Source organism: Dromiciops gliroides, chromosome 3, assembly GCF_019393635.1.
Source record: "Dromiciops gliroides isolate mDroGli1 chromosome 3, mDroGli1.pri, whole genome shotgun sequence".
NCBI lineage: Eukaryota > Metazoa > Chordata > Mammalia > Microbiotheria > Microbiotheriidae > Dromiciops > Dromiciops gliroides.
In genome coordinates, this window is record NC_057863.1 from 12,447,268 (window position 1) to 12,469,122 (window position 21,855).

General features: G+C 45.1%; 1 protein-coding gene across 3 annotated transcripts; it reads left to right on the forward strand.

Annotated features, from left to right (window-relative positions):
• Positions 1-4,390: 4,390 nt before the first annotated feature.
• Positions 4,391-14,691, forward strand: FETUB (fetuin B). 3 transcript variants are annotated; one of them, XM_043997938.1, is made up of 8 exons: positions 4,391-4,711; positions 7,859-7,969; positions 8,520-8,607; positions 10,780-10,952; positions 11,606-11,713; positions 12,386-12,466; positions 14,095-14,460; positions 14,493-14,691. In XM_043997938.1, the coding sequence occupies exons 1-7, from the start codon at positions 4,487-4,489 to the stop codon at positions 14,440-14,442; spliced, it is 1,134 nt and encodes a 377-aa protein (XP_043853873.1). In that variant the 5' UTR covers positions 4,391-4,486; the 3' UTR covers positions 14,443-14,460; positions 14,493-14,691. The 3 variants fall into 3 exon arrangements, with proteins under 3 accessions (XP_043853873.1, XP_043853874.1, XP_043853872.1); XM_043997939.1 differs by having other exon boundaries at positions 14,095-14,448; XM_043997937.1 differs by having other exon boundaries at positions 14,095-14,691.
• The last annotated feature ends 7,164 nt before the right edge of the window (positions 14,692-21,855 follow it).

Below are 21,855 nucleotides of genomic sequence, written 5' to 3' on the forward strand. Positions count from 1 at the left end.
AGGGTCTGAGCTAGGAGGCTGTATCTGAGTCATGGACTCACAGAAGCCTAGATTTAGAGTTGGAAGGTATCTCACAGGTCATATAGTCCACCTCGCCCCCCCCCCATTTTACAGAAGAGGAATTGGGGACTGATAGCATAGGGAAGAGGGGAATAGGGAGAGGGAGAAAGAAAAATTGAGGATGCCTAGGCTATGCTTGGGTGTCCAGGACTTTTCAACATTCATGCCAATCAATCAAGTTCTGCAGATGTATACACCTGTTCTTTCAACCTGGCCATGCCCTTAGCCAAAAATGACTTTGGGACATATGTGGCTAAACAGTCTTCTGTGGATGGACCATGGGCTTGCTGAGGTTCTGGGCATCACTGAAATAAATTATGGTGGAGACCTAGATTAGTCTCCACATTCACTGACCTTTAACTATCCGAGGCTAGAAAGCTTTGCCTGGACAAGAGAGGTGCTGAGTGGGTGTCTATTTATTGATTTTTTCTCAGAAAGTTAATGAATAATAAGCCATTTATCTGATGATTTGGTTTGAGAACATCAAAGAAGCCTGATGCCAAACAGACCAATTAGAGTCAGTGTGTGAAGGGGAACTGCCCCAAGACTGGTTGTCACGAGGCTTGCCCATCATGCCCTATGTGATTCTGGTCAAGTCACCATTCTTCTCTGGGCTTCCTCAAAGATCCCTTCTAGGGCTGGATCCAGAATCTGGAGACTGGGAATCTTCTGAGCTCATGGCTACACTACAGTTTCATCTGACCGCTTGCTTCCATAGCAGAAACTGGCCGTTCCAATCACAGCCAATGATTTCTCTTAAATCAATTGTGACTTCTCCCCTCGGCTACTGCATTAACCTCCTAACTGGTTTCCCTGCCTTCAGTCTCACTCCTTGCTGATTTCTCTTCCACATAACTGCCAAATTAATATTCCTAAAATACAGGTTTGATCATGTCACATTTCTGCTCGAGAAGGTCTGGGCTCCCTATCCCCTCTAGAATAAAATATGGACTCTTCCTTTAACTTCCAAAGCTTTTCTTTTCTGAGTCCAACCTATTTCCAGACTGAATACACTGAGTCCCCTTCATACAAACTATTTTCTGGCTGAATCAGCATTCTAGGCACTGGGTGTACACATACAAAAAGAAAGCCCTGCTTTCAGACCTACACTCTCATTGGGGAAGACAAAACATGAAGGAGATGGTCAGGAGAATGGGAGAGTCACAGAGCTGGGGATTAGAGTCAGAGGGCAAGTGGTTGGCATATGCCCTTTGGAGGATTTGATTATTGTAGCCGGAGCAAGAAGTGGAAAGTGGGGGAGTGCACATGAGGAATCATGGTGGCAAGATGGCAGAGGGCTCCTCAGTGAGATGAACTGTGGTGTGATGGGTTGACCAATCAGGACAGAAGGGTTGTGGGGGGCGGGGGCTGGAAGATCTGGATGGCAGAGCACAGTGGCATGGCAAGAAGATGGTAGGAGAGGCTTAGAACAATCCTGAGGACTGGATACACTGCAACCATGATGATGACTGTGAACTAGACCTACAATTGCATTGGCATAGGAAGGCTCCAGAGCACAGGAAGAGAGAGAGAAATCAGTACACTTTGGGAGTAGGGGAAAACGGGGGCACACTTTGATTTGATCAAAAATTTCTGCTTTACATAATGAATTTTCCAGTGTTAGAATTTCCTGGTTAGACTATGTCACTTTTTGATAATAGACCCAAATCAAAATAACAGGACACTAGTTGGTCAGTCAGTGAACATTGATTAAGCATCTACTATGTGCCAGGCAGTGCGCTAAGAATCATGATGATATCACCCCCTAATAATAATGGCACTAATAATTACCATCCCAAGAACATATCCTCTGATATCTGATAATAACGGCACACAAATCAAAACACGGAAGGATAGCATGCACAGTAGATAGAGAGAAGACTCAAAATCATGAAGACCTGAGTCCAAGTCCCACTTGTGACACTGACTGGGTAACCTTGAACAGGTCAAATAACTTCTTGATGTCAAAGGAAAATTTATACATTGGTAGAAGGCATTTCTACAACAGGAATTCCCTATACAAATGAAAGCACAGGTTCTGCTGAATTTTTTTTTTAAGTATGGATGGAGGGTGTTATTTGGAGAATCAAGGTTTTAAGTATTGAGGACCTACTATGCACTAATTACCTTGCTAGGTGTTAGGGATAAAAAAAAATGAAATTTTTCTAGTCCTCAAAGAATCTTTTTTTTTTTTTTTGGCGGGGCAATGAGGGTTAAATGACTTGCCCAGGGTCACACAGCTAGTAAATGTCAAGTGTCTGAGGCCAGATTTGAATTCAGGTCCTCCTGACTCCAGGGCCGGTGCTTTATCCACTGTACCACCTAGCTGTCCTACCTCAAAGAATCTGCACTTAATTAGCCCACAATTGCTGAACACCTATCATTCATTTCAATTTAGCAAGCATAAGTAGGCACCTACTATGTGCCAGGCACTGTGCTATGTGCTGGAGGTAGAAAAATGAAGCCATCCCCGCTCTCAGACCCACTGTTTCAGAGTCTGTCTGTTGGTTTCTCTATAATAAGGGAGCTTCCAGAACCTCAAATTGTCTGGATTCCTACATGGGACAAAGGTCATTTCCTTTGCTGAGAAGGATACCACAGTTTACTTGGCTTCCATAGTTTAGGAAGGACATTGATAATCTAGAGAATATTCAGAGGATGGCAATCAGCATGGTGAAAGGCCTCAAGGCTATTTCATACGAGGAACCATTGAAGGACCTGGGAAAATTGAGCCTGGAGTAGAGAAGGCGCTGGGGATGCTCCAGCCCAGCCACATGGAGGGACGGTGACCCACTAGACCTCACCATTGGCCATGTGTTCCATTTCTTTAATAGAAACTTGGACTTTCCGCTGAAAGAACCAAACCTCTCATCCTTCCATCTCTTATGATGCCTCAGATCTATTCTTCAAGACCTCAAATCCCTTGACCCCTCAGTTCCTTGTCTGTCCCTTAGCCCTGACATCACTTTCCTTGGCCCAACTCTTTTAACTCTGCCAGCCTCTCTTCTCAAATCCCCTTCTCCCTTGTCCTATCACAGCTCATCTCTGGTCAAACTTCAGCCAAGCTTTGCTCCCATCCTCCTCCTCTTCTTCTCTGACCACCCCAGACTTTTCCAGATTCACTGGACACCCCTTGCCTCTGTCTCTTTGGCATCCAGCCAAGCCGACTTCCTCTCTGTTTCCTCACATCTCCCGGCTCTGCAACTTAGCATAGTCTGTCCCCATGCCTGGAAAACACACCCTCCTTGACCTGCTTTCAAGATGCAGCTCAGACATCATTTCCTTTATGGATCCTTTCCCAATTCCCCTGATGGCTTGTGGCATCTTCCCCAAACCACTCTGTTTATTATCTATATATTGATTCCATACATGTACACACATATTTTTAAAAATGTATTTATTTTAGTTTTCAACATTTGTTTAGATAAGATTTCCAATTTCAAATTTTTTCCCTCCCTCCCTTCCCCTCCCTCCCCCCTCCCCTAGACAGCAGGTAATCTGATATAGGTTATACATATATATATGTGTGTGTGTGTGTATACACATATATATGCACATATATAAACACATTAAACATATTTCTGCATTAGTCATGTTATGTGAGAAGAATCAGAGCAAAAAGGAAAAACCTCAATAAAGAAAAACAACAGCACTCAAAACAAAAGAAATAGTATGGTTCAATCAGCATCCATATTCCACAGTTCCTTTTTTTTTTTCCTGGATTTGGAGAGCCTTTTCCATCATGAGTCCTTTGGAACTTTCTTGTACCATTGGATTGGTGAGAAGAATCTAGGCTATCACAGTTGATCAACACTGTACACACATATATTACATGTACATATGTTATTGTGTCTCTCATTTGAATGTGAGCTCCTCGAGAAGAGGAATTGTGTTATTCTTTGTTCTTGTGTCCCCAGTAACTAGCTCAGTACCTGGCACATCATAAGGATTTAATACATTCTAGTTGTTTGCTTGATTGAAAGTGCTGGGCTCCCCCCTCACCAGAGGTTTTTCAGCAAAGGTGGGAAGGCTACTTAGGGGGTATAGCTTAGAGGAGGTGCTTGTTCTGTTCAAAATTGGGCCAGATGGTTGGACCCTTCTATCTCTGAGTTCTACAAGGACCTGGGAAAGGGTCAGACTTTGACTTTTTAAATAATCCCTGTGGAAATGGTTGGGCAAACAAAGCTTATTTGTCAGTTATCTCGAGGGGAGATCAGTCTGAGATATTGGCTGGAAACAAGCTCTGCCCCACCCCTGATTTGGTAAGGTGTGTGTCAATCATTGATTTGGTTATCACCTTTAGGTTTCATCATAACAAGACTGCAGCTTCAGAGGCCTCCAGGTCAGCCTTGGATTCAGGGGGATAAAAGGGCTTAAAGGCAAGGTCGACATCAGTCTTGGCCACCCTTTGCTTACAGACGGCACAATGACCCTCTCTCTCTTCCTGGGCCTCTTGGTCCTGGTGCACAGTTGCTGGACTGCATCCCTTCCTGCTCAGGTTTTCCAAGCTTCTCCTCTCCTCCTTTCCCCTGGCTGTAATGACTCTCAAGTGTTGTCCGTGGCAGGCTTGGCTTTGCAAGGCATCAATGATGACCGCAAAGAAGGCTATGAGTTCAGTCTCAATCGAGTGGTTGATGTCCGTGAACATCAGGTAAATAATATTATTCACTGGTGGTGGTAGTGGTGATAGTGGGGGACAGCAGGGACGTTATTCATCCTCACACACTCTATGCTACAGCCAAACTGACTTTCTTGTCTTCCCTGAATTGGCCATCCATCTCCCACCTCCATGATTTTGCAGAGGCTGCCTCCTGTGCTTGCCATGCACTCCCTCCTCAGCTCTGCCTCTTAGAATCTTTGGCTTTAAGGTTCAGTTCAGCTGACACCTTCAGTAGATAGTAAGACTTTGAGGATCCCTGTGCTTGTTAGTCCTTCCTCTTTTTGTTGTTGTTGGTGGTTCAAATTTGTGATTTCATTGGTGTGAAGAATCATCCATTCGGATCAGCAAATCCTGGTCTTAGAAAGTCTCCTAGAACATTGTACACAGGAATAGCAACACTGTGCAATGATCAACTCTAATAGACTTAACTCTTCTCAGCAATACAATGTTCCAAGACAATTCCAAAGGACTCATGATGGATAATGCTTTCTACATCCAGAGGAAGAGCTATGGAGTCTGAATGCAGTTTGAAGCAGAATATTTTCACCTTTTTTGGTGGCTTTTCCCTTCTGTTCTGTTTCTTTTTTTATAACATGGCTAATGTGAAAATATGTTTAAATGACTGCACACATATAATCTATATCTGATAACTGTAGTCTTGGGGAGAGAGGAGGGGCAGGAGGGAGGGAGAAAAACTTTGAAACTCAAAATATTATAAAAAATGAATGTTGAAAACATATCTTTACATGTAATTGGAAAAATACCATTTACCAAAAGGAAGTCTCCTAGAGGCATTGAGATTTGAGGTGATTTGTCCGAGGTCATGAAGCCAGTATTTGTCAGAGATGAGAATTAGGCCTGGGTCATCCTGCCATTCAGGTCATTGGTCATCACCCCAGCCACTACATCTGGAACTTCTGGAGCTGATATTCATTTCTCTGATTACACGTTACATTCCAAGCAGAATGTAAGCTTCTTAAGGACAGAGTTTCTTGCTCTTGCAAGGATAACCTATAGCACCTTCCTTTATCTCATGCGCATATGTAGATTTTTTTGAGGACCAGTGAGTAGAAATCTTTAAGGCAGATTTCAGCTAGAGGTGAGGAGGGATCCAGACATAGAATGAGAAGATGAGGAAGTTGTGAATGCTGTTTGTTGGGAAGAACTCCAGAAAAGACTGAAAGAACCATCATTGGGATGTCCCAGAGGACATCCTGGTTCAGGTACAGACTAGAGTCAATGGCCCCTGAGGCCCCAGGCAGCTCTGAAGTGACAGGTTCCTTTGGGGCAGGTTCTGGCCCTAGCTGGGGTGTTTTAATATTACAACACTCAGGGAAGTGGATTGAGTTATTGAATACTTCTGAAGAGAGAAGAGAGAAGGCTTTGCTCATCTCCATGGACATACAATCTTAGTCATGCAATGGCCAGCATCAAAGTAATTATGCAGTTTTTGTAGCCAGTGTTAAGGGGAACAAGCTTTGTTTTGCTGGACCAATTCATCCATGAGCATTTATTTATCAGCTCCAATGTGCCAGGCTCTGTGCCAGGTACTGGAAATACAAAGATGAAATTGAAACAATACCTGCCTTCAAGAAGATTACATTCTAATGGGAGGAGACAACACATACATATAAAAATAAATAGAAAATAGAGACAGAATGACTACAAGGCAATGGGGAATGGGGAGAGACTGGTGGGAAGGGCCTGCAGAAGTGGAGGGGGGAAATCAGGAAAGTCTTTACATAAAAGGTGGTGTTTGAGTTGAGTTTTGAAGAAAGCCACTTGACCTAAGAAATGACTGGAATCACCAATCATTTGATAACATACTTTCCAAACAATATTGATGTTTTGAAGGTCATGGGTTGACCTTCTCTACTCTTCCCCCATTTTCCCCTCCCTCTTTCCCTTCCCCATCATACCCAACCAAGCTAGAAAAGTTTTAAGTACAGAGCTTGTGTGGACTCTATGTCCACCATCCATGGGCCAGCATGATGAGTAAATGAATATCAAGAAACATTTATTAGATGCCTATTAGGTCCCAGGCACTGTGTGAACCTCTGAGGATACACAAGCAAAAATAAAACAGTCCTTACCTTTCTTATATTCTGCGAATGAACTGGGGGATGCTCATTCCCAGCTTGGTCCCAGGGAGATGGACATTTTGATCAAGGGACCACAACTTACAAAGACCATCTACTAAATTGTAGAGTAGTTGTGAACTGTGTCAGTGGAAGGATGATGCCCAACAATAAAATCAGGGATGTTTGAGGGAGATAGAGGGTTGTCATGGGACTGATCTCAGTGTCTACCTGCTCCAACCCAAAGCCATACAGGGATCACTTCTGCAATGTCCCCCACAAGTCATTCTCTGCTTGAAGAGTACAAAGCAGGGGATAATAGGAGTAAAGGATAGTTCTGGGGTGTCCTATTGGTACTTTTGTGGGGAGAGAGAGAGAGTTTTCACTTTTAGGAACAGTAATCATGAAGGATGTGGTACTTGAGCTGGGTCGTAAGAGAATATAAGCTCCTTGCAGTCAGAGACATGTTCCCAGCTTCTAATACAGTGTCCAGCCCATAATAAGTGCTTGCTCATTGACTAAGTGATTAAGCTGGAAGGAAGGAAGGATTTTGAAAGGTAAGGATGAGAAGCAAATGCATGTCAGTAACAGGTAAGGGTCCATGTGAAGGCCAGGGATATCATGGCCAATTTGGGAAACCGCTGGGAGTCCTGTCTGAAAGGGTATCACCATCATGGCTGTGGCTAGCATTTCTATTTCACTTTAGGGTTACAAGCCTTATGTAAATTACCTAATTTGCAGACCATAGTATAATGAGGGTGTTGATGATAGCTAGGGTTTATACAGCATTTTAAGGTTTGCAAAATGCTTTCCCTATTTTCATCTCATTTGATAACCATAGAGTGCATGAGACCAGGCTGGAAAGTTAAGTTCAGTATCTAAGAGGCCTCCTTGGCTTAATCTGGAGAGAGCCACTAGGCTGGGCAACCTTTATTACTGGAAAATTGTGGCCAGTCCTTATCCAGTGTTTCCTTCCCTCCCTTTAGATCCTGGCACAGCATTGCCTGTCCCGGATGGGCTGTGCATGAAGCATCTCTTGTTTTCCATCTCCTCTGCACAGGGACGTAGAGGCTCCGTGTACTATCTCACCTTCGATGTATTAGAGACGGGCTGCCATGTTCTCAGCAGGAAAAACTGGACAGATTGTGCAGCCAGGGAACTGCATCAGTCTGTGAGTGTCCGCTCTCAGTGGCTTCAAAGGAGGAAGTGGAATCCAAAAGAACGTGATTTTTAGAGTTATCCTTTAAAAAAAAAGCCATGTGCTCTAGCAGAAAGGACACCGAGTTGGGGGTGGGGGTGGGTCAGATTTGGGTGAGCTCTACCACTCACTGTGTGGCCTTGGATAAGTCAGTTTCTTGCTCTGGACCTCCGTTTCCTCATTTGTAGACTGAGGGTGGGTGGGAGGGTGAACTGAATGTGTTCTAAGCTCTCTTCCAGCTCTGTAAATCCAGGGGTGCTTCAATCAGCATTTCCCTTTTCACTAAGATGCATGCCAATGGCTATCCCATTGTTTCATAGTATATTCAATCCTCATCCCATTACTGAGAAGTTTTACCCCAAACTGATTTCTTTTGGTATGGAGAAAGTCTCTTTACAGATCTTGCCTTATCATGACATCCCCCATTGTCACATACGATGCCTCTTGGGATAAACCTGTGAAATGAGCTATGGACACCATCTTATTTTCTCTACAACTATAACAAGAATGTGTTTGATCCTAGGTATATGGCCAGTGCAAAGCCATATTTTACCTTTCCATGCCAGAAAGAATTCCCTACCTACCTGCCTATAATTGCACTGTTCGTCCAGGTGAGGAGCTTCTTCTTGGATTGGTCTGTTGTATTTGTTTTCAAGTTTTATTGATTTATTGATTGAAATGAGTCATTTCCTGAAAAACAAAACCAAATTCCTCCTGCCCCATGTAGCTATGGTCCTTCTTCCATTCAGTTGCCAGACTGATCTTCCTAAAGCATAGATCTGACCATGTTCCTCCCCTCCAGTGATTCCATTTACCTCCTGGATCAAGCACAAAATTTTTGGTTTGATTTTGAGGGACCTTCATAACCTGGCACCTTCCCCCCTTTCCAGTCTTTTCATAGCTCCATGGGCACTAGCCTCCTTGCTGCTCCTTGTACAGGATACTCCTAACTTCATGCCTCACTCTCTCTCCCTCCTCATCACTGGCTCCCAGCTTCCTTGGTTTCCTCCTAGCCTCAGCTAAAGTCTCCCCTTCAGCAAGAAGCCTTTTCTGGAGTCCTCCTCAATCTTAGTTCCTCCCCCTGAGGTAATCTTCTTCTTCTTCTTCTTTTTTTTTTTTTTTTTGGTTTTTGGTGAGGCAATTGGGGTCAAGTGACTTGCCCAGGGTCACACAGCTAGTAAGTGTTAAGTGTCTGAGTCCAGATTTGAACTCAGGTACTCCTGACTCCAGGGCTGGTGCTCTATCCACTGCGCCACCTAGCTGCCCCTTGAGGTAATCTTCAATTCATCCTGTCCATATTTCATTTGTGCAAGCTTGTTTGCACATTTGTCTCCCTTATTAGACAGGGAGAGCCTTGAGTTGAGGGATAATGCTCTTCCTTTGTATTCCCAGAGCTTATTACAGTGTCTGGCACATAGTAGGTACTTAATAAATGCTTGTTGACTTGACTTGAACCAGAGCATCCCCAGGGAGGTGTCTCAGTGCAGCAGATCAAGGTTCATGATCACCCCTATTACATTTTAAGTAAAGATAAGCTCTTAACCTACTGTGACTGACAAACCTACAACATGTTCATTGTTTGCAATATTCCTCTCCCATAGCTCCTCACCTTTGCATAAAGAGGAAAGGAGTATATTTGCTCATCTGTTTTCTGGGAACTGTGATTATATCCTAAATCATTTTATCATTGTTGGTTGTTTGCTGTCCTCCATTCTCAAAGAGGACCAAAATGGCGCCAAAGGTTGGTAAAGGAAGGAGTGATAATATGTATGGGTCATGATTCCAACAGTTTGCATAAGTGCAGAGCTGTGCTTGAAGACCTGTCAAGTTGAAGGAGAATTAGCCCTGTTCTTATTGGCCCCAGAAAGTAGAATTAAGAGCAAAGAGTGGAAATCATGAGTCTTCTCTTCTCCAGGGGAACATTCCCAGTTCCTTCAACCAGTCATGTCATGACATGTGACAGACTCCATGCCCTTTACCATCCTAGTTGTCCTTTTCTGGATACTCTTCAACTAATTGACCCCCTTCCTAAACTGTAGTTCCCAGAGATGCCTGCAGTACTCTAGCTGAGGTGCGATGAGGGCAGAGAACAGAGGGACTATGGCCTTTCTCTTCTGGGAATTAAAGCCCTGCCCTTAGCTAGCTACAAAGGCCACTCCTCTTTTTTGTCCTGCTTCATACTGATAACTATATTGAGCTCCCAGGCCATGAAACCCCTTAGATTTCCTCCCCAGAACTGATGATTCACTCTGCCTCCCTTCCCCCTTGTACTTGTAAAGTGGATTTTTTAAACCCAAATGTTAAACTTTCTATTAACCCCTCCTGAATTTCATCTTACTTGGCTCAGTCAAATGCTCTAACCTGTCAAGTTTCTCTTGGATCCTGTCACCCATTGAGTTGGCCATCCATCTTTCTCAGCTTTGGGTTGTTTGAAAAATAGGCCAAGCACTCCCTCTTTGCCTTTACCTATATCTCTCACCAAAAACTTATGTGCATCTATATTGAATCCCTTAGTAGACTATAACTTACATGAGGGCAAGCATTGTCTTTGTATCCACAGTCTCTGAGGAGCAGGAGCTTGGGCTTTAGTTCTGCAGATTTGGGTTGAACCTTGTGACTTGTTTTGTATATAGTAGGAACTTAACATTTCTTAAATTGAGGAAAAAGTCATGAGTGTGTTGAAAATTCCCTAGCTACATAATGTAGCAGAACATGAGGTGTGACTCCATGATTTTGAAATCAGAAAGAAGCTAATCTTTTTTTTCTTTGTTAAAAAAAATCAGTTTTTAGAGGGAGCGTTATTCGTATGTGCCCTGATTGCCCTGGGCCCATCTACACCAAAATCTCAGATGCCTCGATTCTTGAAGCTGTTAGTGAATGTCTGGAGAAATACAACAAGGAGGTTGCAGTGGGGAAGAAATTTTCTCTCTTCCAACTTACCAAAGCTTATTACCAGGTAAGTGGGAAGTAGTTCACTCACCTGTCCAGCAGCCCTATTTATCTACTAGTCTAAGATTAGGAGGAAGATCTCTGGACCCTGGGGTGATTTATTATCTCTGTAGTTGGTACAAACCATCTTGCTTTATGGATTAGCTTGATTTAATGACCCCCTACCCACTAGCCTTTCTCTAACAGGACAGCAAAAGTGACACAATGGCAAAGCCACTGCAAGGGCCCTGTGGAGTTCATCTATGTCTCATTTCCAGAAGGAAGTCCTGCTGGATGACCTCTAAGAGGTCTTATAGTTTTCCAATTCCATGAGGAAAGTCAGTGTTTCTCTTTTAAAGGCTGAGTCAGAGGCACCCAAGGAGGTGCTCCACTGTGATGGAGCAGTGGTCCTCATAGGGAGATCTTTCTGAGGGCCAGCAGAGGTCAGAATGTGGAGTACCTGCTATGGGACAGGGGAGTGAGCTCTGTCTCAGAGGATCATGTGTAGGTCACAGACTGAGTAGACTGCAAAGCTGGGATTTGAATATGGGTCTTCTGATACTTTACACTGCAATGCCTTTAGGCTTCATGGACATTCTATCTCCTTTCCATCTTACCTTCTCTCTTCATCTTCCTTTTCCCTTGTTCTCATCCTCTTCCCTCCCCCCCCCCCCACCCCAGTGGATATTAGGCCCTTTCTACTTTGTGGAATACTTAGTTACTGAGACGCCCTGCACCAAATCACTGCCTGGCTCTGAAAAATGTTTGCAACCATCCGCTGACTCCAAGGTAGGTTTCTTCCCAGGACTCTGGATTTTCTTCCCATGGAGTTTAATGCACAATTGTCTTAGTCAATCAAGGAAAAAACACACCATCTTTTTAAATGACTTGGGAACCTCCAGGAATTTGCACTGTCTGTTAGGATGAACTACACAATCAAAGGGGTCCAGGCAACAAACTTTTATGAAGCATTTACTATGTGCCAGGTTCTGCAAAATGAAAGATAGTCCCTTCCCTCACGGAGCTTACAATCTAATGGATGAAGACAACACATAACAGGGTAGGGTGGGAGGTAGAGAAGGAAGGTACCAGGATCAGGGCATGGTAGAGAAAGTCAGGGAGGAGAGTCCAATGTGGCCTGCCCACAGTTGGCCTGGGTGTCCTCCTTGAAAAGAACCAGCCAATCAAAGGGAGAGGCCCAACAGCCAAGGGTAGTTGCAGCTTGGGAGGCCCAAGAATGAAGTGAATTTCCAGGGTCGAGACATTTCTGGTATATTGCAGAGAAAGTCTAGAAGGAGATTCAGGAGGGTAGCTGGAAGAAAAATGAAGACCATCAATCCATGCAAGGGTGTTGATGAAGCACCAGGGGATGTGCTAGCAGGGCCAAATGAGAGCCATCCCCTCCCTCTCTCACTGTGGGCACAATCCTCTATGACACTGTCCTCTTTTTCCCTTTTCCAGCCTGTAGGACTTTGCAGGGGTTCTCTGAGTGAAATACATGAAAAGCACGTCTCTGTGACCTGTGAATTCTTCCAAACCCAGGTATTTTTCAGTCCAGTTGTCTGTGGTCTTCCCCAAACAGGGGGAGATGGCCATCTGTCCATCCCAGTTCCCTTGCTCCCCATGCCCATCCTCTCCTCCTTTCCCTTCTTTGCTCAAGCTCTCATTGAGCTGAAGGGGAGACAGTTTTGGCTGGGCCCCCCCAGACAGAACCCCTGCCCCCACCCAGGTGCACAGTGGAAGCCCTGCCCCTGTGCATCTCAGCAGAAGGAACATTGGGTTTGTGGATTTGTGCTAATCTTGACCCTGCTGCCACTTAATTTCTTAGAGCCTCAGTTTCCTTCTGGGTGAGATAAAGATCTAAATCCCTGCTTGCCCTCCCTCCCTGCCTGGCAGGACACAGTGTGAGCAAGGGCACTGTCCGACAGCTTGTGTTTGCTGGGCACTTGGCTCAGAACAGCCCTGTGATGGAGAGATCAGAAGCATGTGCATCTGGGGGCTCCAGGACTGGGATTTTCCCCATATAAGGACTCCTGGAGGAGGAAACACCCTCCCACAAGACAGATCAGGACTCATTTTTCGACTGACCATCCAAGCGTGTCCTGACTATCTTAGTGGCTGAGGCCACTGAGAAGTTTAGAGACTTTCTCAGGGACATGGAGCCAATATGTGTCAGACCCAGATTGTACTAAAGATGCAGTTGGCTATCTACAATACCATGAATACTTTAAAAATATTGTTGTGCCCTCCCCCCTTACAGATGAGGAAATTGAGAGATTAAGCCAGAGTACTTGACCATGATCATAACATGGCTAGTAAGTGTCAGAAGCAGAATTGGAACCCAGGGCTCTCCTGAGGCCATGTTCAGCCCTCTAGGAACTATTTACACCAGCCAGTACCCTGACAGGTCACATGTTTTTATAGTGCATTAAGGTCTGCTAGATTTTTTTTTTTTTACGGGGCAATGAGGGTTAATTGACTTACCCAGGGTCACACAGCTAGTAAGTGTCAAGTGTCTGAGGCTGGATTTGAACTCAGGTCCTCCTGAATCCAGGGTCAGCGCTTTATCCACTACACCACCTATCTGCCCCGGTTTGCTAGATTCTTTACACGGACTCTCTTTTGCTTCTCTCAACTACCTGGGGAGAGACGTTAATACTTTCAGAACTATTATTGTCCTTCCCATGTGGGAGAAACGTCTCTCAGGAAAGGATGTGCAGAGCTGTCCTGTTGGCTACCCATTAGCTTAAAAGAGGGCCACCCTCCCTTTCCCCATACATTTGGGATACACAGAACCTCTTTTTATCTTTCAGTTTTCAAAGCCTTTTTCTTTCTTTTTGTTTTGTTTTGTTTTTGTTTTGTGTTTTTGGTTTTTTGGGGTTTTTTGTGGGGCAATGGGGATTAAGTGACTTTCCCAGGGTCACACAGCTAGTAAGTGTCAAGTGTCTGAGGCTGGATTTGAACTCAGGTACTCCTGAGTCCAGGGCTGGTGCTCTATCCACTGTGCCACCTAGCCGCCCCCCTCAAAGCCTTTTTCTAATCTGAATACCTGAGAGGCATCCTCCTGAAGTCTTCCTTTAAAAGGGAGCTCAGCGGCTTAATGGAGGGCAGTGAGTCCAGGGACGCTCAGGCTGGTGAACTGTGTATGTTTGAAATGTTCCTCTTTTCAGCCAACATCAGCCCCAGGGAGCCATCCCACAGAACAGCAGCCTCCGGAGCAGTCAGCCTCCCCCTCCGCGGCTGCGCCCCTGCAAGAGGGACCTAAAGGGTCTGTCCAGCTTTTGCCTGATTTCGTTGATGACATCAATGAAGGGGACCAGGAGAGGAAACCCCTTGTGACCTTCCCTGTGCACATCGAGTTGACCACAGAGCCCCTGGGAGAAGTCCTACGCCTCCCATCCTACTTCAAGTTGGAGAAAGAGGACATGCCAGTTGTGCTTCCTTTCCCGGGAGGGTCAAGATCAAATGGATGTCCAGGAGTTGCTGCAAACTCTAATCCTCTGATTCTCCCACCATGAAAGACACACACACACACACACACACACACACACACACACACACACACACTCACACACACACACACACACACCACTTGGTGGACATCTGTTGCCATGGATTGAGATGGAGGAGAAAAAGAGAGTATCCAGCATTCCACAATTCCATCTTTGTCCTTTTCTTTTTGCCTTTCCTTAATTTAAAATTATTTTGGTAAAATTTCTGGTCATGATGAATTAACATTAAAAATACTTACTGAGTGTTTCCTCTAAGTTCAGAGCATTCTATTGTAGAGTGGGGTGCAGGGTACAAAGTAATATAAGACATAGTTTCTGATCTTGATGAACTCACAGTCTAGCTCCTAGCTTCTTAAACAGTGGGTTGCATCTCTTTATGGGGTCACATTGCTGAACATAGAAGTCACAAAAAATTTGACAATAGTAAAAGGTTACATATATGTATATGTATATATACATATATATGTATATATATATGTATGTATACATACATATGTGTATATATATATGTAGTTCCAAAGGTTTGTCATGCGGGGGTGGGAGTGGGGATAAGCTCCCACTCTCTATAAAATGCTCCAATAGCGTGCATCTCCAATAGCCTCTGACAACCAAAGCCCAACTCCTGGCCTTCTCATGGCGGAACTGTTTCCACTAATAGGAAAAGGGGTGAAGGCCAGTCAGTGGTGCCTTAAAACCAGTCACTTTGGTCAGGTGGGGCTCATTAGCTTTGGCAGGCAAGTCACCTAGGGGAAGGAAACCCTGATTTTAAACCTCTTCTGCCTTTCGGCTATGCCCACATATGGGAAAGGCTTTGGGAGTTAACCCGGAGGAAAATCAGGAATCGGAGTCCCTTAGGTCGCTGGATGTTGGACATCACATCCCTCTGGCAACTCCTGCGGCGGCACTGGTGCCAAACTGTATTGGCTCTGCCTCTCCTTTGGATCCTCCAATGTCGCGGAGAGGGAAAAGCTTCTGCATGGGCAACAGCTTGTTTTCCACATTGATCTGCCCAGGCCAGCGCCCTGGAGAGGACACTCCAGCTACTCCTCATGGGGTAGATACAACACGGGACGAGGCAGTTACCGGTTATGTCACTCAGGAGCTGCGGCTCCCCTATTGGACTGCACAGCCACACTGTGGCCTGTGGCTCTTCAGGGCGCTGATCCATGGTCATCCGAGACTGGTGGAGTCCTACTACTTTGGCCAAAAATGGGTCACAAGGGGAGAGAGTTTAAAGAGGCCTGGTCTGGTACAGGAGCCACTCACATGCTACTACCATGAAGCAGTGCTATTTTTAGCGGGGGTATTCCCTGCAGTGGTTCAATTCACAGCTCACCCACATCTTTTCATCTTATATCACTCTGGTCAATGTCCTCCTATTGACACTTGATAGAGGGCCTCTATGCTTGGAGGCCTTCTTCCAAGGATTCTAACATCACCTTGGTACCATATTGTACCTCTTGACTAATGATCCTCCTTACTTTGTGGAATCTTTTCTTCTACTCATGCATTGTGTTGACAAAGCTCTTTGTAATATCTCTAATAGCTCCCTGCTGGTAATGCACTTCTGTCCATTTACATCCACTGTGGACTTCTCCACTGCCCTTTGGTTGAACTATGACTGTAATTCTTTGGAACTGAAGGTACAGCCATATGACTTTGTTGGAAGAATATTGGTTTCCAAAGGAAAGGCCTTTCTTTCAGGGAGAAGCAATGAGGTCATTAAAAGAGTTGAGAAATTTCCAAATGCAATCCATTGGGGAAAAGGAGGTACAGATAACAGGCAGTCAATCAACAAGCATTTATTAAATCCTTGCTATGCACAGGGCCCTGTGCTAAATGTTTAAGATACAAAGAAAGGCAAGAACACCATCTCTGTTGTCAAGGAGCTTATGGTCTAATGGGGAAGGACATGACAACAACAATGTACAAATAAGCTATGGAGAAGATTGAAAGAAGTTCATTCTAGAGGGAAGACACCAGAACAAATCAGCATTGGGAAAGGTTTCCTGCAGAAGGCAAGATTTTAGCTGAGGATGAGGGGGGGGGGATAAATGCTTAAATTTTTTTTTAAGTGAGGCAATTGGGGTTAAGTGACTTGCCCAGGGTCACACAGCTAGTAAGTGTTAAGTGTCTGAGGCCAGATTTGAACTCAGGTACTCCTGACTCCAGGGCCGGTGCTCTATCCACTGCGCCACCTAGCTGCCCCTAAATGCTTAAATTTTAAAAAGACTTTTCTTTAAAAAGAAAGACATCAGAAGATGGAGTGTTATGTGAGAGGAAGGAGCATCTCAGCACAGCTGGATTGCAGAGTGTGGAGGGAAGTCAAAGGTAAGAAGATGGGCCAGGTGGGAAGGAGCCAAGTTGGGAAGTTTTCAAAGACAAATGACATGTTTTACATTTGGTCTTGGAAGTAATAGTTGCCCGAGGTGATGAAACACACGAATGTGAAAAGTGAACTACCCATGGAAGAATTGAAAGATGCAGAGTTCAGGATTCAGGAGGTACCAAAGCAGTAGCTGACTGCTGGAGTGTACCAATGGAATGGGCAGTGGCAGTGTGTGAAGAGGAAATGGAGGTGGGCGCTGGATCAGCCATCAAAGACCTGAGGGCAGAGAAGGGATATGCGCTGGAGCTTGGAGGGGAGAGTCTGGGTGGGAAAGTGCCCACATTGTCTGGCATCATGAGGTCATGAACTGAAATCCCAATCAAGCCTCATCTGAACCCTGCAAACAATGGAAGAGGCCAAGAATCTAGCGCCCATTGATCTCTCTGCTAATAACATAGGCACAACACATAAAGCATGGCTCCAGCCAGGATCATTTGACAATAGTTTGGTTAATATTGTAACAAGAGCCACCCTTGACACTCCAGGTATGGTGCAAAGTCTTTCCCCCCAAGGTTGGGTCTCCTACCATCAAAATGCCTGTTGGTGTTTCAAATGGAATGTTCTAGGACATCTCCAATTTGGCATCTCTAAAAGGGAACTTGTGATCTTCCTCCCTAAGCCTTTCACACTTTCCTCTATCTGTCCAAAGTACCACAACCCTTCCAGTCTCCCAAGTCTATAACCTCAGCATGACCTTGGACTCCTCCATCTTTCAACTAGTGGCCAAATCTGTCTGTCTCCCTTTTTTTAACTCACACAACTACCCCCTTAGTCCAGGCCCTTAGCGATTCTTGTCTCGACGATTGCATCAGCTGCCTATGGTCTCCCTATGTCAAGACTCTCCTTGCTCTAGTTCACCCTCTTACTGCTGCCAAAGTCATTTTACTTAAGCTCAGGACTGAACATGGGACTGCCCTACTCAAACAAGTGCAGTTACTTCTTAGGACCCCTAGGATCAAATAGAAAGTCCTGTGCTTAGCTTTTAAAGCCCTTGTTGATTTACTTTCAATTTATCTTTCCAAACTTCCTGCTCTCTGCAATCCAGTCAAGCTTGTCTCTCTTCTCCTCATATACGAGGCACCATCTCTATCTTTATGCTTTTGTATCAGCCACCCCCACACCTCAAATGCCCTCCCTTCTTCCCTCTGCTTCACAAAGTTCCTCTCTTCTTGAGATCCAGTTCAAGCATCATCTTTTGCAAGCAGCCTTCCCTGATGTCCTGAACTTCCAGTGCCCTCCTTCCCAAGCTACCTTGTATTTAATAACATGATGTACTTGTATTTATATTTATGCTGCATACATTTTTAATTGCTTATTGGCTCCTTTAATAAAACATAAGCTACTGGTGAATAGGAATTGTTTCATCCTTTGTATTTGGATTGCCAGTGCCCAGGACAGTGTCATGGAACCCAGAAAGCACTTCATTAATACCTGTTAATTAATTGATGATTAGGCATGTTTGGGGGTAATCAAAATTAGGTAAAGGTGACTTGAAGCTCCATTCTATACCAAGAGATCTGCTGGGAACCATAAATCAAATAGTGAAGTACTTAATTAAGTCAGAACAACAGAATAAAATAATCAATCAGTCAGTAAGCAAATGCTTACTTAATGCCAGATACTATACTACTCCCTGGAGACACAAAGGCCAAACTTCCTCAAAAAGCTTATATTCTATTGAGGGGAGGGATCAACATGTACACAAATGAGAAAATATAAAACAAGGAACAACCAAGCCAACAAAAAATGGCCTCCCAGGACTGTTAAGAGAATGAGATGAAATGGTTCATGTAAAGTGCTTTGCAAATCAGTCAGTTTATTATCATCACCTTCACAATCATTACTATCACCACCATCATCACCACCATCTCATTATCATGAGATACACCATCATCATCAGCAGCATCACCTTCATCACCTCCATCACCAGCAGCAGCATCACCTTCATCACCTCCATCACCAGCAGCAGCAGCATCACCTCCATCACCACCAGCAGCAGCATCACCTTCATCACCTCCATCACCAGCAGCAGCAGCATCACCTCCATCACCACCAGCATCAGCATCACCTTCATCACCTCCATCACCAGCAGCAGCAGCATCACCTCCATCACCACCAGCAGCAGCATCACCTTCATCATCTCCATCACCACCAGCAGCATCACCTTCATCACCACCAGCAGCAGCATCACCTCCATCACCAGCAGCAGCGGCATCACCTCCATCACCACCACCTTCACCATCACGATCATGACCACCACCAACACGTTAAACTACATCGCTATCTTTCTCATCATGGCCACAGCAATGCAGCAAGGACTTCATTATGCCCCCATTAGCTGACAATTTGACCAAGGCACTGGATACGCACTTAGGAAGACCTGGGTTCAAATCTCCTCTCCAACACTTCCTAGCTGTGTGACCTAGACAAGTGCTTACCTTCCTCTGCCTTCCCCATTGTACGGGTTTGACTACCAGATCTCTAGGGTGCCATCCAGCTCTAGAGCAATGATCCTTGTGTTGAGCATGCCTTCCCTGTGGGGGAGGGGCATGGACAAGCCTCACACAGGATAAAAAGGCATCCATAGGCTGTCATTGCTGCCATACCCTCTGTGCTGAACAAAGTTTCACTATGAGCTACCCCTCAATCTCAGCCTTTTTGACTTTAGGCTCCATCTAGGCTGACCGCCATGCCTGCCTTGGGCCCTTTTGGTGCATCCTTTGTAAACACATGAGTAATCAATGGGAAGAGCGAACAAATACTCCCTCCTAAGGGGGCCTGTGTGGAAGGAGCCTGTATGGCTGAGTGCCTCGCTTCTCCAATGATGCAGGTTTCCTAGTTTCCTTTGGGATGTCTCCTGCATAGAGAGATCGATGTTTTAGGCAGGTGTGCTCCTGGCCTGGGCTCACTGGGACCATTATCTGGACTTCAGGAATGCTAATTAATGTCATTGAAACTCTTGGAGCCCCTTTGCCTCCCTGAGGCAAGGACAGAGTCATTTAAGTGTTTATCCTGCCAGGGTCCCGCCCCTGTGTCCATCACACAGTCCATGCTTAATTTATTTTGCTGGATAGACCTTGTGGGCCCTCCCTGGAAAGGGTGACAATAATCCCAGTAGCACCTACCACCAGGCCGGTTGCTCCATAAACCTCAAAGGGCTAAAGACACAGAAATGTTCCCCACAGTCGTTTTCAGGGAACTAAAGTGCCATTACCACAGAGAACCACATAGGAGCGTTATTGAGAGCCAGAATTCTCTCCAGGAGATTTTTTAAAATGAGATTTTAAAAAATCCTTTGATTAGAATATTGCAGCCTTCTGTCAGTGATGTGGTTGAGCACTGGATATAGCTCTTGTCTACCCTGTACTGGGGCAGCTAGGTGGCACAGTGGATAGAGCACTAGTCCTGAAGGCAGGAGGATCTGAGTTCAAATCTCACCTCAGAGACTTATTAGCTGTGTGACCCTGGGCAAGTCATTTAATCCCAATTGCCTTAAACATGCAGGGCCATCTCCAATCATCCTGATGTCTATCTTGTCACTGGACCCAGATGACTCTGGAGGAGACGTTGGTGACCTTGCACAGCCTTAAATCTAATTCAGTGCAAGTCATGACATCAGCCTCTTGTCCTGGCCCTCTCTGGGAATGAAGGACAAACAACAATACCTGTACTAGGTATTTGTTACCTTAGAGTCCAGAAGACCTGATTCAAATTCCCAGAATGGGAGTGGGGGGTGGGGGTGGAGATTATACCTGCAGTATGGGATTTCGGAAAGCTCTGAGGAGAGAACATCGAGGATGTTAGAAAGGCCTGCTGTTAATAAGACACTTCCTAGTGGTATTGAGTGAATGGGCCACATCTCCAGCTTTGACAGAAAGAAAGGTCACAGAGCTGAAACACATCTATTCATGTCTTGTCCTGCTCTGAATTCAGATCCTTTGTCTCAAAGCCCTTGGTCACTTCATATCCTTGGGAGAAAGCCAGTCCTTCACATAGGCTTGTCTTCTTGGACTTTTCCATGGGGCTCAGAGTCCAAGGACAGATGTAAGGGAGCAATCTGGGGAGTCCCCCCCACAGGTTCTGGACTTGGGCACCTCGCACAGAGGTGAGCATGTGTGTGCTCTGGCCCCCTGGAAAGTGCCCCAGTCCAAAGCATGGGGAAAGGATCCCTTCTTCCTCTCCATTACATTGGAATTATTTTATGACTTCCTGTTATAGAAATTAAGTCCCCAGGCGCATGGGTCAATCCCCACAAGCAAAGATTCCTGAAGCCTCAGGCACTAGCCCCATGTCTAGGCATTGAAAGGAACATGGCCAAGGAGGAGAGTTTCAGACATGTCTCCTGGACTAGCCTTGGGGAGGCAAGTTTGGGGGTAGGAAAACTCCCACATGAGGTGACTCTCTCTACAAATGCAGGTTAATACCTTCTTTGTGACTTATTGCCTTAATGAGTTGTTTAGTGTGCTGAGGGTCACTGAGTCGGTATGTTTCAGAAGACTTAGGTCTTCCTGAATTTGAGACAAACTGTCTACTACACCAAGCTGCCTCCCATGAAATAAAAAGATAGCATCAGAGACCTCTGGGACCGGGGAGAGCCAATGTATCACAGTGGATGGCCTGGGAGCTCAGAACTGGGGGAGATCAGTGTGAATGTCTCCTAGTAATCCAGGAAGCCTCCTGGGGAAAGAGGCATGGGAGATGATCTATGCAGGGTAGGCATGTGATAAAGTAATGGGATTTGGCAGGTACTCAAAGGCCCCCCTGGAGATTAATCTAAATTGATTGAATTAAGTGAGAGTGATTGACTGCTGATTAGATTGTAACCACACCTGGCCAGCCCTTAAGAAGGTATTGTTCTCAGAAGCTAAGGACTTTGAACTTAACTCAAGACTACCTTCAAGTGCAGTGAACCAATGTATTTGGACGATGCTAACCAATCAGCTTAAAGCAGTGTGTAAGGACCGCCTTCACTCAGTTTGAGGAGAGTTTATGGTTGAAGCAGGCTCACAGCAGAGGACTTCAGGAAGAAG